Source organism: Parastagonospora nodorum (assembly GCF_000146915.1).
Source record: "Parastagonospora nodorum SN15 chromosome Unknown scaffold_19, whole genome shotgun sequence".
In the NCBI taxonomy this organism is placed as follows: Eukaryota; Fungi; Ascomycota; class Dothideomycetes; order Pleosporales; family Phaeosphaeriaceae; genus Parastagonospora; species Parastagonospora nodorum.
In genome coordinates, this window is record NW_001884567.1 from 302,146 (window position 1) to 317,805 (window position 15,660).

The 15,660-nt window shown below is 49.5% G+C and overlaps 7 protein-coding genes across 7 annotated transcripts; 3 read left to right on the top strand and 4 right to left on the bottom strand.

Moving 5' to 3' along the window:
• Window positions 1-1,457: 1,457 nt before the first annotated feature.
• SNOG_11413 (hypothetical protein) lies at window positions 1,458-3,386 on the top strand (the record flags this gene model as incomplete). Its single annotated transcript, XM_001801604.1, has 3 exons — window positions 1,458-1,710; window positions 2,071-2,112; window positions 2,168-3,386. The coding sequence occupies 3 exons, from the start codon at window positions 1,458-1,460 to the stop codon at window positions 3,253-3,255; spliced, it is 1,383 nt and encodes a 460-aa protein (XP_001801656.1). The 3' UTR covers window positions 3,256-3,386.
• A 1,126-nt stretch (window positions 3,387-4,512) lies between these two features.
• On the bottom strand, window positions 4,513-4,803 carry SNOG_11414 (hypothetical protein; the record flags this gene model as incomplete). Its single annotated transcript, XM_001801605.1, has 2 exons — window positions 4,513-4,596; window positions 4,678-4,803. The coding sequence occupies 2 exons, from the start codon at window positions 4,801-4,803 to the stop codon at window positions 4,513-4,515; spliced, it is 210 nt and encodes a 69-aa protein (XP_001801657.1).
• Window positions 4,804-5,304: 501 nt separating this feature from the next.
• Window positions 5,305-8,283, bottom strand: SNOG_11415 (hypothetical protein; the record flags this gene model as incomplete). Its single annotated transcript, XM_001801606.1, has 5 exons — window positions 5,305-6,647; window positions 6,951-7,465; window positions 7,516-7,666; window positions 7,762-7,837; window positions 7,966-8,283. The coding sequence occupies 5 exons, from the start codon at window positions 8,281-8,283 to the stop codon at window positions 5,305-5,307; spliced, it is 2,403 nt and encodes an 800-aa protein (XP_001801658.1).
• A 493-nt stretch (window positions 8,284-8,776) lies between these two features.
• Window positions 8,777-10,607, bottom strand: SNOG_11416 (hypothetical protein; the record flags this gene model as incomplete). The annotated part of the gene is made up of 6 exons (XM_001801607.1): window positions 8,777-9,055; window positions 9,404-9,815; window positions 9,869-10,020; window positions 10,072-10,124; window positions 10,176-10,283; window positions 10,529-10,607. 6 exons carry the CDS (start codon window positions 10,605-10,607, stop codon window positions 8,777-8,779), a joined length of 1,083 nt encoding a protein of 360 aa, XP_001801659.1.
• A 51-nt stretch (window positions 10,608-10,658) lies between these two features.
• Window positions 10,659-11,469, top strand: SNOG_11417 (hypothetical protein; the record flags this gene model as incomplete). Its single annotated transcript, XM_001801608.1, has 2 exons — window positions 10,659-11,195; window positions 11,239-11,469. The coding sequence occupies 2 exons, from the start codon at window positions 10,659-10,661 to the stop codon at window positions 11,467-11,469; spliced, it is 768 nt and encodes a 255-aa protein (XP_001801660.1).
• A 1,864-nt stretch (window positions 11,470-13,333) lies between these two features.
• On the top strand, window positions 13,334-14,206 carry SNOG_11418 (hypothetical protein; the record flags this gene model as incomplete). Its single annotated transcript, XM_001801609.1, has 1 exon — window positions 13,334-14,206. The coding sequence occupies one exon, from the start codon at window positions 13,334-13,336 to the stop codon at window positions 14,204-14,206; it is 873 nt and encodes a 290-aa protein (XP_001801661.1).
• A 44-nt stretch (window positions 14,207-14,250) lies between these two features.
• SNOG_11419 (hypothetical protein) lies at window positions 14,251-15,426 on the bottom strand (the record flags this gene model as incomplete). The annotated part of the gene is made up of 3 exons (XM_001801610.1): window positions 14,251-14,894; window positions 14,943-15,342; window positions 15,394-15,426. 3 exons carry the CDS (start codon window positions 15,424-15,426, stop codon window positions 14,305-14,307), a joined length of 1,023 nt encoding a protein of 340 aa, XP_001801662.1. The 3' UTR covers window positions 14,251-14,304.
• Window positions 15,427-15,660: the final 234 nt, after the last annotated feature.

The window sequence follows — 15,660 nt, forward strand, 5'->3', positions numbered from 1 at the left end:
TTGAGGCCAGCTGACGGTGATTTGGACAGAAGATTATGGAACGATAGGTATGGTATGATCAGGATTCAATATCCAGGGCCAGCTCGCATGTGATCCTTCCTTCCTCGTGTAGAGCGATCGTTCGTGAATTGTACATCCGTTGTCTTACGCACAATATATTGGGAAAGAATGCTCAAGTGTTCTCTCCAAGGCACTCGAGGATGCACATGTCTCCAGTCGCTGATGAAATATTTTCTCTTTCGCCTCGTCCAGATTTTGCTGGGCTTAGGACCGATACCTGTATGCACCTGACATGATGTTTTCCGTCTTCTGGAGGTTTTCCGTTGCTTGCACGTGTGTAAGTAGTCGGAGTTGGGTCGTCGTTCGGAATTCAACCAAATATCGGCGTTGGGAACTGTCGGTCCAATATGGCAATGCGAGCCGTCAGCGATGCCGGCCCGTGTTGCGGTGTTTGCTGTGAATGGTCAATTCATGAGCGTGCTGATTAATGGTTGCGCCCTTTGGGAAGCCACACGCCCTAAGCACGATTACACGTGGTGACGTGCATGCACCACGAACACCAATTCACCGATGTTGAGAGCAATCTTGCGCGTTTCCACCTGTGTTTTACAGAATTTCGGAGTCATTTAAGTTAGACACGGATGAAAATTTGCAGCCCAGAGAGCTTCGGAGGTCCCCGAACACAGATTTTTGTTGGAACAGGGACTTTTAGAGCCTACCACGATAGGGCATAGTCAGCGCATTGTTTGGAAAATTTGCAAAGAGGCCAATGACACGAGGCATCCACAATTGCATACTCCTGAAGTTAGTGTTGAGAGTACCGCGCTGGAGTTTCACGTGAAGGAAGCATTACTGATGAAGCGCATGCTTCTTTGGCTGGTCCCGGCAACGACAGGCAAATTTGGGAATGAAGTGTGTTTGCTGATGCAGTACCGGATTCATCCATGAATTCTCAAGACACCAAACACGATGGCTGCCTGGAGCATTGATATCTGCGCGGATGGATTTGGGGTGTAACAATATTTCCGGCCTAGCGCACACTGCTTCGGTCTGGAAGGGCGTATGACTGGTCCCCGCACACAACTAGCTCAGTGGTCACCCGTCGGCCAAGGAGAGCTATCACTTCAGCCCATTATCCACCTGCACGTTGCATCCCTCCATCACCATCCTGCCGTGGGTGACTCAGGCAAGATCGCTTGCATGTGTATGTATAAGGTTACTCCTACCCCAACCTTTCTCCGCCATACAGACACACACCCCCCACATAGATAGGCAGACATCACGACCATTGCGTCTTATCTTGACTAGTCTACCAAGAATCTATCTCAGCTTCCAATTCGTCTCCGCGTTCCCGGGTGAACTGCTCAGTCGAGCTCTTCACAGCGCTTGTGTGACTTACTAAAGTATTCTTTGTCCTGTCAGCTCAACAGCTGCCAGACGCACGCAAAATCTCCGCCATGCCTTCCTCCATACCATCTTCCGAGTACTCGCAAGCCACGACTATGCAGTCGATGCGGAATCAGGTCGGGTCCAAGGTCCGCAATATGACGCACTACGGCCAGCCAACCATCGAGATCAATCTCAAGGGCACTGATGGACCACGCAACACATGGGTCACATCATATTCCACCATGGACACTATCGAGGGAAATGTCACGATAACAGCACTGCACGATACACGGTTCGAGGACATCGACATTGCATTTATAGGTGAGTGGCAAATCATCACATGTGCAACATAAAGCATGTTGTTAGGAAAAACAACCAGAGTACTTTCTGTCGCATCCAAGCGCCTCGCGATACGGCAAACAACTTCAGGCATCGACTTAGCTATCTACTGTTGTACCCTTGACAACCTACGGTAGTACAGTGACTAACATTTATCCAGGCACCTGTCAAGTCTATGTTGACACGTTCACCACATCACCTTCCATGACAGGCCGGACGGAAGCTAATCACCGTTTCCTTGTGCTACGGCAACCCATCGCAGAGTCCGACTTCCCTTCCCCAAGAATATTCGAGGCTGGACGGACTTATCAGTTTCCCTTCACATTCACAGTCCCAGCACAGCTCCTTCCGAAGTCGTGCTCACACAAGGTTTCCTCAGAACATGTGCGCGACTGCCACTTAATGCTACCTCCAAGCCTAGGCGATGCGGATCTTGCAGGCTTCGGTGGTTCTTTGCTCGACGACCTTGCTCCTGAAATGTCTAAAATTAGTTACAACATCAAAGTCCGGATCGCGCGGCGACAGGGCAATGAGGGTATCACAGTCCTCGGAGAGAAGACGAAGAAAGTTCGCATCAAGCCTGCTCTCATTGAGCAGCCGCCATTGAACATTGACGGCAACAAGGAATACCGAGCACGACAAGAGAAGACCATCAAGAAGGGACTCTTCAAAGGCAAGCTAGGAACGTTGTCTGCAAGAACTGTACAGCCTAAAGCTTTGGTCATTCCTGGTGCGCGGACGACAGACAACCAAACCATAACCACAATGGCCAAACTCGTTCTGCGCTTCGATCCTACCGATGAGACGGCGTCTCCACCACGCCTCGGCTCTTTGAGTACCAAGATCAAAGTATCAACATGTTATGCTTCGAGTCCGAGACAAAATTTCCCATCGCGATTGACCATCGGTTTTGACGCTTCACAGGGCGCATACTCCGAAAGTATCGCACTCTCAACACTCTGCATAGCATCTGCGCCTTGGGAAAAGCATTCTGCAGACCAGAACCCGGAACCCGAAGAAGACCCTGAGCGCCGCGACTCTGGCATTTCAGACTGCTCCACCACCAGCAACAGTGAGGCTGCATTCGCCGCTGGTATCCTACCCGCATCTAAAGATTACAAGAACGGCATCTTTTACACCGCACAGGTCCTCGTTCCCGTTACCCTTCCCATGAACAAGAACTTCATACCAACCTTCCACTGCTGTTTGGTATCGCGAACATACACACTTGGCATGACTTTCAATGTCCACGGCAGCTCATCTACGTCTCTGAAAGTCCCGATTCAGATCTGCGCAGAAGGCAGCGACACCGGCATCGAGAATGCGAGGGCGAGGAGTGTTGAAGAGACACATTTGCGGCAGGCGATCGATATGTGGGCACCGAGGAGCGTTGCACCACCGCCGAGTTTCAGCGAAGTTGAGAGAGCGCCCCGGAACAACAGTATAGGCACGAGGGATGAACTGCCTCCGGATTACTCTGCGTTCGCGCCGCCTGTTAGGCGGTACGAAGGGTTGATTGCGGTTTGAGAATGATGTGTTGCATAACAGGGGGGCTTCGTTTCTCCGGTAGCTTTTCAAATTGTTCAAGGCAGCTACTTACATTTCGTAGTCATTATACCCCAAGCTAGCCAGCTTTATAAATATTGTTAATTTATTTCAGTTGTTATAGCCTCGTCAAATCAGGCAACGTAGTGAGGACTACCCCTTGTCGAAAAAAAGTCACGGGGCACTGAACATGTAAATGATGAGGTCCGTTATCACATCTAAACTTGCTGTAGGGAGTTCCTGAAAGCACATTCTTCGTGCACCATGTTGCCACCGACCGCTCTATTAGTTATTATCGGAATTGCACCGCATAGTCCTTGTGCGCGTATGTCCCTCGCGGAGTGCCTCACTTTGGGTCGTTACAAGATCCCTCACCACAGACACACCATAGCCTGTTGAATTGAACACAACTATAGTGTCGTGGTATCTCACCTTGTAGCCATACCAATACATTTTTAGGTCATCATCAAGCCTAGGGCAGCGATACACGGAAAGTCACACGAGAAAGTCTGACATTGCAGTCGTGCTACATAAATTTGGGCAGTTCACCAAACCGGAGACTGAGCAAGAATCGGACATGATCACTCTAACAAAGTAGGTACTACAAGGCTGAGTGGGATAGCTGAGCAATATGATGTCATGTCCGAAACATGTCCCCGAATATGGAGGAAGAGTATGTTCCATATTTCTTAGCATATCCACAACACTCTGCTAGATTCGTGCCGCGCTCAAAAATAGACGAGGGGAAATTTTCATGACCAGATGTGACCCTCCGACCTTCTCATTACGACCACTTACCAGAAAGCAGCAAGGAGACCTCTGAGCTGGGCTCAAGTCAGTCGACCTGAAGGATTTGAATGCCGTCTCACATGGTGCACGAAACGCTACTCCGTTGTCAACGTTACAAAAGGCGAGATTGTTACGCCCGACATACGAACGTAGCCTTTAAAACCATCTAAAGGTGCCGTCCGCGGCGATGACGGTATTCTTCGAGGTCATTTCACAGTGAATGAGAACACGGAATTCGACGGTCCAGATAGCAGTTTCAGAGTTAATGCGAAAGAGAACAGCCTACTGGCGGATTGGCTTACGTGTAAAATCTTCACAACTTCCGAGAGAGATGCCGTGGGGCGGGTACTTTACACGCAGCGAAACATCTCGCAGACTTTCGCTAACGTCGCAACTTCAATGACAAATAGGATCCGCGGACGAGCTAATGCCGCGAAGGTGTTCGGAACCTCATATCGCGAAGAGACCTACATCCATGTGACCTGGCCGTAGCTCATTCTTCCTGGCGTGGTAGTGCTCATGAGCGTCATCTTGCTAGTAGCCAATATCAATTTGAGCAGAGGCGACAGACAAGGGCTGTGGAAGAATACAACGTTGGCGCCTCTGTTTACTCACAGTCACGAGGATGGGAAAATGGGGACTTGAGAGTGGGAAAGTGGAGTAAGATGGCGAATCAGACGAAGAGTATGAGAGGGAGGTTGTGGAGGGATGGATGGGGTGGATTGGATTTAGTGAGAGCATGATGGTTCGCTTCGTGGTCTTGCGTTGGGTGCGTTGTCTGTTAAATGACAAGGCTGTGTAGTATCATACTGCCGAATTCCGATAGACTTTAGAACCTTACTGGGCAATCATTAATGAAGTGCGTGCTTACCTATGGCATAGGCCTCTAGAGGACAACGCACTTTGAGGACCTAACGCTAAACAATTGCATCTCATGTGCACATTACTGAATTATAGATAACTAGACCAGATAATGAATATCTCTAAAGCTATTTCAACGACATGATGTATACTGCAATTGGATAGTATGGCATTTGCCAGGGAGTAATCACTTTTCCAACACAGCACTGCGACAGGGGCGATAACGCGATAAACACAACTAGCAAGCCGTGACTTAGATGAAAGATAACTAAAGTAAAAATTTCAACACAATTCGTTACCATCAAGAAGTCTGAGTAGAATAATAGAACCGGGCCATGTTTTCGTTAAACAGGGAAAGGAAGATCATAGTTGCCAACGAGCTCAAAACATATCCAAGAGAACAGACGATGCTTGCTCAGAAGAAGCCAATTCCGCTTCCAGACTGCTGAGATAGTTTCGGCTGCTGATCGTGTCGGGGTGATCCTTTCCCAACAACCCACTCCTTATGTCGTGAAGCCAGGCTATAATCTCAAAGGCATCTTCGAGCTTGCCTTGCCAGTGCAAGATTGTCGCCAGATGATCGAGCGATGCAAAAGTCTCAGGATGCCCTTTTCCATGCTTCTCTTCCAGGATCTCTTGTAGCTCAAATGCTACAGTTTGTGCTTCTGCGAATTTGTTCTGTTGGTGCAGAATGATTGCGAGGTTTCGTATTGACTTTATTGTTTCTGGATGCAGTCGTCCAATTGTATCTTTGTACACCTGGCATGCCTCACTTAAGAGGTCGACCGCTTGACCATGGCGTCCACGAAGTTGCAGTAATAGTGCAAGGTTTCCTTTGCTCTTCAGTGTTTCTGGATGATTTGAGCCCAGCATCTGCTCACGACCAGATAGAGCTGCTTCTTGAAGCAATTGAGATTGTTCGAAGTGACCTTGAAGCTGCTTTAGTACGGCGAAATTGCTCAAACAGACCAGAGTGTCCGGATGAGTCGCTGACAATAGTCGCTTCCGCCCGCGCAGAGCTTGGCCGAGAAATAGCTCAGATTCGTTGTACTTCTTCTGGCTTTGCAGTGATAGAGCCAAATTATTGAGCGTCAGCAGCGTCTCGAGATGGTGTGCGCCAAATTTAGCCCGCTTCATATCGAATGCTTTTCTGTGGAAACTTTCCGCCATCGGAAATCGACCTTGATCTTGATGATAGACGCCAAGGTTATTCAGGCTATGTATCGTGTTGATATCGTCCTCGCCTATTGTCAAAATCTGAGAGCGAAGCACCTGTCTTGTTTCGAGCTCAGCAGCCGCGTACTGACCGCTGCCATGGAGAGCCATGCCGAGCTTGCCGCGGAGTCTGTCGAACAATGGAATAAGGTCTTTGGAGCGATTGGATGCCCAAATGATGAGCCGATTCAATATCAAGATAGCTTCTCTCGCTCTTCCCATTGCGACCAGATGGTGGCATAGCCTTAACGCAAGTACACCCATGGCACTGATGGTGTTCGATTCCAGTTCCGTTTCGGAAGCAATATCGACATAGACGCCCAGTACCGAAGCGACATGTGCCCAACAGCGATGAGCCGTAGACGTGAGGACTGAATCTGAAGAAACGAAGGAAGTAACCAACTGAAGAGCACCTTCGAGAATTCTAATGCGGTCCCGATGATGGACCAGGTGAGCTTTGGTAGCAAAGCCGACGATGTTCGGCATCATCCACGTTCCATCGGAGCTGACTGGTACAAGCAAAGAATAAGATTTCAGGATGTCTAGTGCATGCCGTTTTGATTCTGTGTCTACTAGCATGGCAGTGATTTCTTCACATATGCCGATGTTGTGGATGCACGACAGCTCAAATAGCATAGAGAGAACGTCCACATTTTCCGCTGCGAGGGTTCTGAATGAGTACATCCAATCGAACATTGCTGTGCAAGCTGCCGAGCCTCGTGAGCAGTCGTGCTTCTGCATAAGAAGCATTGTTAGAAAAGCTGGTCCACGCTCTGCTGATGGAAGACACCCTTCTACTCCATTACCTGTACATTTCATGTAAAGTCCAATTTGCTTAAGAGCGAAAGGGTTCATGTCGAGACAATTGACCAGCTGACCAATACTCTCGCTATTTCCCGCATTGCTTAGCCCTGCATACGAGAGTAATAGGTCTCTTCCATCTCGCAAGGTCATGACCGGCATTTCAAACAAGTCAACTGGGTGGAAATGATCCAGCGCGAAACGTCGATTGCGTGTTGTGATCAAGATGTGGATGCCTTGTTGTTGCGTCAACAAGCTCTGCATGCCAGAAGCAGAGCAAGTAGCAATATCAGCGTTGTCGAGAACCAGAAGTTTTAGACCGGAAGCTGCTGAGTTTTGTGATGAGAGTACCGTCGCCACATCTTGTTTGTCATCTAGGTCAATTTGCGCGTCTATGTGATGCTGACCAAATTGGGCAGGGTCTTCGCACAAAGACGGTTCCATCGAGGCGTCAAGCCAACGGATCGTGGTATTAGGTTGAGCGTCACGTAGCATATATGCTAGCTCCAATGCCACCTCAGTTTTACTGTGTAAGTGCGTCAGCTCCTAGCAGATTAAAAACCAGGGCATCTTTACCCAGCCCCTCCTAGTCCGCATAGGGCAATTGTAGACGAGGATGAGTTCTCAATCTTGGTGAACAACTGGTGCAAAACGCTGCCTTGTCCAACAAAATTAGGGTTTCGCTTCCTGATGAGCATGTCGTGGTGCCCTGGGAGTGACGGGGCAACTGTAGACGATTGAGACTATACATAGTCTGGGATCAATTATCGATCGATCTCAATATCCTTATGCTGGAGCAACCAAAGAGAGAGTTATACATACATATGAGCTTCCTAGCGTGCTCGACTGTGCCGAGTCTGCGTGCTTCGTCGCCGTAGTGCTGTTGATATACCTCAAGCTGAAACTATTAGCGAGTGACGCCCGAGACAGCACCTAGTTGAAGCCTTACATGGCCAACTGAGAACACAAAGTACTCCGCTGTGCAAAATTCGCCAACTCCTTAACCATTTCTGTCTCTCTGTTTACAATCCTGATTCTCTTCTTCAATCTTGCAAGTCTCCCATCGGCCGCATCAATTTTGGTACGGCGCAAAAATGGTAGGATCTTGTTTAAGTCGTCGTCTAGTTGGCCGAGAATGCTTGAAGCAACAGCAGTATTGTCAACGCGTTGTTTGTGAACTTCCTGCGAAAGGCTGGCTAGGAGGGATGCCTGGTCGGCCCACTGGTTTTGGGTAATCGGAGCCTTGCGCACTCGTCGTACAAAATCTGGCACGGCATTAGTGGCGGTCAAGCTGTACTTCGCAAGTTGTGGGATAGCAGCTGCCACTCCAATCCATTCGGCCATTTTAGACAATTCTTACTTAGAGCAAGGTAGGCTTTCCATATTTATACCAGCAGCATCCCATTTGCAGTACCAAGAGGACAAACAAGGCTGAAATGGAAAGCCTGAGGCTCTATAGATATGGTGTACAACGTTCCAGTGGTCTCAATGTCAGCACGCCCCGCAATGCACGCGTATCCTGCGACCCATGCGATAACCCAGTCGGCGTCCAATAGGTGATGAGCTTAGCTAATACCCCTCACCGGTGAACGGGACCGCCGGCTAGTATGCATGCTTCTCAACAAATAAGCCAGCTTGACCAGCTTGTTCAATCGTCGTGGACGTAAAGCAACAACTTCATTAGGAAATCAGCAGCTAAAGGCAACGAGAATATAGAAGGCTAAACAAGCTGACTAAGCCTTGCCTATTGAGCATGCTCATTAAGAAGGCTGCTAGTATGTGGCGTTCCTTTTAAGATGTACCATGCAGGAAAAAAGGATAGAACCAATGGTAGAGCTCATGTCCTGGTAGACTGCACGAAGTACTCGTCCATGCGCCAGATCGAGTCGGGTATGATTCTGCCAACGTTACGCACCTTGACGTTGTATTCCAGAGTATAGACCTTCGCGAAGTTGATCCGAGACATTGGATCCACGGGCGGTGCTGCTTCATTCTCGACTCTTATGAAAATAGCAGAATTCAGAAGTTTGGCTTCGCCATCGTGCAGAACCTCTTCTCCCCCTTCCACGACCACAGCTGCGTGATCTTGTATCGCAACACCCGCCTTGGTCGTTGCCTGTCCCCCGTAGGTATTGATTGAGAGGCAAAGACAGAAGGATGCTTTAGGTCTGATGACTACAAATCTCCTGATTTTGATCTTGACAGGTGATTCATGCACTCCAGACAGACCTAGCGGATCTTTCACCCAGGGACCTCCTAGCTCGGAGCCACGGTACCATCACGACACGCCCCTTCTTGTAGAAACCTCGTGGATTTCCGATGACTTCGAAATCTGCGAAAAGGTAAGTCGAGGGTCACATGGCAAGGGAGATTTGAGGGACCTTGATGAAGTCCACCCCGCAACCTGTTCTCGTAGTCGTCGACTCTAATATCATGAATAAGCAAGATGAAAGATTTATTGAACCTTTTGTGCGGCTCGTGACTTTTTTGCGTTTTGAGAGGCGGGTCTGTCGTAGCCTATGTAGCGAAGATGGTGTTCAGCTTGCCGCCATGAGCCGCCCAAATGAGAGTCGTAGCCCATCTCATACCTCCAGTAGTCCATAAGTTTCGTCAAATGATCGTCCCTAACCAAACCAACGTCCTTGACTTTCACGTTGGTCTCTATCGAATAAATCTTGCCAAGTCTTACGCGAGCCATTGGAGCGAGCTTCTGCGTTTTGTCAACAGGCACGACCTCGATAGGTTCTTTGTTCATGCCTCTTTCGAGTTCGGCGGGTGTAATGTTTGGCTCAGTCCCAGTGAGATACATTGCAGTGTGCTCTACAGGATTACAGCCAGGTTTCATCGTGCCCCGACCGCCGTACGTGTGTATGCAACTGTTTCACAGTCAGAGTTTTTCTTGCTATTCTTTCTCTAAGATATATTTTACCATGCCTCAACAAAGTGGGATGTATGCCTCACTGCCACAACAACGAAAGTTCGAATCTGGCTGTAAATGAGTTGCCCGAATCGCCCAGGGACCAAAGGTGTAGTCGAAAATCCTCCTGTCCCTGCTGTTTCTGACCACAGCATAGCGAAGACCTAGGACATTAACAAGCTGTTCAACGCCACTTCAATACGTGTGCAACTTACCCTTCCCGGCTTGAAGAACTGAAACTCTTCAGCGCGGGCTCTCACGCGATACGCTGGGTAGGCTTAGTTCCAGGAACCAAGAGAAAGGACAATGATGAACCTACCTGCGTCCAGCTCTTCCGTCCGGCCAGTACCTGGCTTTGCTTGTGTACGGCGATCTTCAAAATGCTCTATGGCGGGTCCGCTCCAGGTATATTTCACTTGGCCATTGACTAGTTCGCGGTCAGTCGTGCTTGTGAAGAAAATCAGAAAGATAACTACCATCGACCGAGGAATAATAATATTTTTGATGTTCATTGCTCCAAATCCAACGATTATTAAAAGACGCCATAGAGAAGAAAAGCAGATATATGGTGCGTATAAGTAGATGAGATGGGCTGTGGAATTGATAAGTCGGGGCTGACGACGCACGTGGCACCAGTGTAACGTTACCGCTAATTAGTCTGCACTAGCCTACTTACGCAGGCAGTCATAACAAGTGCCCACCCAACCCCCAACCCCCTCAACCGGCAGGCCCTCGAAACTGCCTGCGACATTACTATCGCACGCATCGCTCTAGGCGTTGCTGGTCCCTTCTCTGGGCGGACATGTCTACGTGTTTCTTCAAACCGCCTTTAGACCCTAGTCTTGTCTCGCAAGCCGTCTCGTCGATCGAAAACATCTCCGTTCCGACTATCCATCGCTCCTTCATCGTCCCCATGGGAAGCCTCTATTATTCCCTGAAGCCTACTTTGGCGCACATCGATCTCGCACACATCAAAGATCGAGATAAACCTTTCGACAATTTTGGAGCGGCCGTCGTCAAGAATACTGCGTCTACTTCAACCAGCAACAAGCATGTTGGTCTGGCTCGCGAAGGGCAGCGCAACACACAAATTGACGAAGACAGTATGATGGGCGAGAGGAAACTATACACTATCCTCCGTGTCGCGTCAGTCGCATCCTGCCTTTCGACACTAACGTCATATGAGCCACTTGCGAACCATGGCGCTCTATTCCAGCGTACGAAGTCGCCGCCACCCAATTCTCTCGTACATGGTGTGCCCCTAGATCTGACTGCTGGCGCCTTTGCAGTGCTGGGTACACCTCGAGACTACAAGGCAGTTTTCCCACTGTTCCGGACAGTCAAGTTCTATCTTGTCATCCACCGGGCTGTACTCATTCAAGCGGGCTGGAGACTCGATGTTAAAAGGCTTGGCATTAACTTCAACTTTCGATCACTCCGACAGGAACATTTCTTTTGTCGTATCCCAGAAGTTTAGCACTATCACGCAAGCTGCGGGGCTTCACGCTCCGACTAACATCACTGTGAGCGACTACGCTCAAAATAACATCACGCTTTTCTACCCACCACCTCCTCCAGAGCCGGAACCTTCTACCACTGGCCAGACGCAATAGCAAGCAATGTCTCGACACTTACGGTTGTTTCATGCGATTGCGGTCTGTTCCGTGTGGTCCTGGCCTCGAGTCAGGTGCGTGGGCACTATTTCTTTTCGCATGTCGCCGAACTATGCACATGTCTTACATACTCTTTTCAGATGTATTTTGCACCAAGAACTGTATTTAAAATTACCTACTGAATCTCAAATTGATGTACTATTCATGTAGCCATCTTCGATAGATCCCACCTTTCCAAAATTGACCAAATTCCTCTCCTGTGGCTCTCCGTCTTTGCGGACCTATGCCGTTTGACGGTTCTTTTTCGGATACTTTCCGACGGAAATTCATTTCGTACTTCGTCCCTCTCCTGGCAACTAAGTCACGGATATGTCTTTCGTCGCAGTATGCGGGTGGCAGCTATGGTCGGAAACCGTTAAACAGCGCTGCTAACAGGGCATACTACCGTGGTAGTCCTCTACGGGTTACTGATTATATAAGCAGTAAGTAACTAAGATTTAATGGGTAGGTCTCGTAGGCGTAATAGTGATTGTCTAGAAGCCGTACTATAGCGTTATCGTTAATAGCGTCTTCCTGCTGTTGTAGGTTGTCTTGATGATTTTTGTAATTTTTGTCGGTCTTTAACATGAAAACGTTGACATGAGGGCTACATGACATGGGACGTGGGCTCCAATCTATCTGGATCATGTGTCAGCTTCATGCAGTGATGCGGCGGGTATTTCGTAGGTCGCGATCGACACAATAACCCATATATCTGCAGCCAGTATTACCGCTTCCTTTCTTCTGGTTCTTGGACAAGTATGTAAGCTTCAGCTATCATGGGATGGAAATTCAGTAAAAGAATGCGCACTCTCTTCGAGTGATACAACACTGATGCTTCAGTTTAGAACTCCGCTCAGCTTCTGAGGCTGGACTGGACAGTCCACCCAACACTTCATCTCAATCACCTATTGCAGAGCTAAGAGTAGTTACGCTAATATCCGATCCCTCCGACATTTTGACCGTTACCCTACACGAAGCCATCGGACTTTCTGTGCCAGATAAACATGAACCAGGAATGCCCACACGTATGCTTGATAGTACAGGACTGCCTCTACCACGTGGGCTGCTGAAATTCGGCCACTCTTAAGTGCTACATTCTTCCGTCTCGGGGACGCTGGAGAACTCTCGATGGTTTGGGTTCTGAAAAGTTCGATGTCACACGGGCGGCAAGTTTAGCTATACATCTTCACCCCCAATACTTAAAGGCGGAGCAGAGGATTGGTCGCATACCACCGGACATAGTGCACCTGGAAGTTTTTCAAGGCACGACGGTGTTGGGCTCGCAGTGGTTGCAAGTGCAACACGGGACAGGCCGAATTCGGATCAGCTTGGACTAAAATTCCGTGCGAGAAAGGGAATACAAGGACGTCAATGATTTCGATCTGCTTTTCGGACACGGAGCCGTCTGTCGAGTAATTAAAACGGACAAAAAATCGCGAATTCGCGGTGAAGACTATATTATCGGTTGACCTCCCTCGCCTCACTAATTCGATTCATCACCCCTTCATTGTGTCGCTTGCGTTTGGATCATCATCACCACAAGGATCACATTTATTCACGCCCTTAATCAGTGGCGGATACCTCTTCAATCACTTCCAGAGATCGCAGCGCTTCGGCGTGGACAGATCCCAATTATACGCCACTGGTGTTGTTTGCACGTCAGAGTACCTTCACAATTTCGGCGATTCAGTACCCTTAGTAAGACCGGGAAATGTGCTGCTAGACGCTCCGTTTGACTGATATAAATACATCCGTTTAGCCTCAGCGAAATCAGAGAGCGAGGTAGGTTAGAGCCCAACAGCATTCAACCTTTGACACTGACATGCAAATCGATGTGCACGAACTCATGTGGGACAAAACAGCGACCGATTTCTATTTCCTCGGCCCGCTCACGAAATCGAGAGACCTTGTCCAAGCTCCAGCATTAGCATCGCTTCCTTCTGAACCAAATCAGACATCTACTGTGTCCAGTTTGCCGACCCAAGCACAAAAGAAAACGGCACTTGAAATCGCTCTATCACATGGATATTGTCGTGTCATCGCGCAGCTATTAGAGTATGGCATCGATCTAAACACCGAGATATCGTCAATGACAAGCGAACCACGCCCACTTGAGTGGGCGATAGAGCACCAAGACATCGACATGTTAAGACTTTTCCTCGCCAAAACCACCCCAAAGCTAGACAGAATCGCAGGGACGCGAATGCTCGGCCAGGCAGTAGATACACGCAACACCGCTATCGTCAAAGCGGTGCTAGACCATAGTATATGTTGTGACTTTGAAGACACGGACCGCCCTTTCCCAAGGCCAGCCAACTGTACAGATTGGTTCCTCTTCGAGTTATCCGATCACGATGGCTCCTTAGGGTCCCTCTCCCCACTCGTCGGCGCAGTCAAGCACGGCGACATAGAGATCGTGCGGTTGCTGCTGGGACATGGAGCAAATTCCAATGTCGCTTATCACGATTACCCACAACAGATGGCTATATCTAGGGAAGGAGGTGCGGTAGGCTTTTCGTGTGGGAGAGCGGTGCAGTTGGGGATGGAGTTGGGGCGTTTTGATATCGTGCGGGTGCTGCGGAGTAATGGGGCGGATATTGGGCTTGAGCGGCCTGTTTGGGATGTGAGGGATCACAGGTGCGAGGCTGTGCCGAGGGAGGTGTGGCAGAGGGTTGTGTGGGGTTGCGGAGACTGATGGTTTGAGAGCATGGGGAAGGAGAAGATGAGATAGTATCCAGGTTCTGAGTCGCTGTAATACAGCCATATAGTCTGGGAATTTTTCATAGCACATATTTAGATCTTGCTTCCACCTTCCTGGGGTACTTTGACAACGACCTTGCCCCAGCTGTCTCTTGCACCTAGCGCCTTCAATGCAGCAGGTACACTTTCCAGCCCAACGAACTCCTTGTCCGTGAACGCTGTGCCTCTGTACTTTCCTTCCTTCACCAACTCAAAGATACCATCCCACACTTTGTCTTGCATCTCCGGCTCGTTTATTGCGTATGCACCCCAGTGCAATCCCACAACAGAAACGTTCTTGAGAAGGATACGGTTCGTCGCCATCTTCTCGATATCTCCAGCAGCGAAACCGATGACAAGAAGTCGGCCATTCCAAGCAGTGCACTTCATCGACTGGGCGATCAGACCGACAGGGTCGTATACGATATCTACACCGCGACCCTTGGGCGTCAGTTTCTTGACTTGCTCGGGCCAGTCCTTTTGGCGATAGTCGACAGCATAGTCTGCGCCGAATGCGCGTGCGACATCCTGCTTGTGTTGTGTTCCGGCGGTTGCGATGACAGTGGCGCCGAATGCTTTGGCGATTTGGACGGCAGCGAGACCGACTCCACCGGCAGCGGCATGGACAAGGACCCAGTCACCTACTGTGTGTCAGTACGTCGTAACAATGTGCTCTAGCAGCATAAACATACCCTTCTTGATTCCTGCCCGGGTTACTAGCCCAGCATAACTCGTCGGCGCCGTGACGAATACGCCGGCCGCATCCGCGAAACTCCAACCCTCAGGTACGCCCTTCAGTCGCTCTTCCGTACATACGATGTGGGTCGCATACCCGCCCTGACTGGCTCCGAACACTTTGTCCCCCTCCTTGAACTTTGGCGTCTTTCCACCCGGCAGGGAGGTTGGCGCTTTGAGGACAACACCGGAGAACTCGGACCCTGCGATCCATGGGAAAGCAGGTTGGTGTTGGTATTTGCCGCGGATCTGGAGAAGGTCGAAGAAGTTTGTGGCAGACGCGTGAATAGCGATCAGGTATTCGGTGGCCTTTGGGGTAGGAGTGGGTAGGTCGAGGACTTTCAGGCCTTCGGGTCCCTGATGGTGTTAGCCAAAGGATACAAGTGTGACAGCAAGTCAGTGATGTACCTCGACATATTCCTTGAGTTGTATGCCTTTCATATTGAAGTCTGATTTTGACGGGAAATAGAACAGCGATTGATCTACAAAGAAGGCTTCACCCTGTATTGAGAAGACGGAAACAACGAAGACTGTTCAGGTCGTGAAGCTCCATGGTTGCAGATTGAAGACAGCCGCTCGCTGACTCTCCCCAGTGCCTCGGCTCGAGCGCATCTTCCCCGGCTTCTACGGCCACACCAGAAGCCCCGGGCGACTTCCCCACCCACGGCTTGGCGG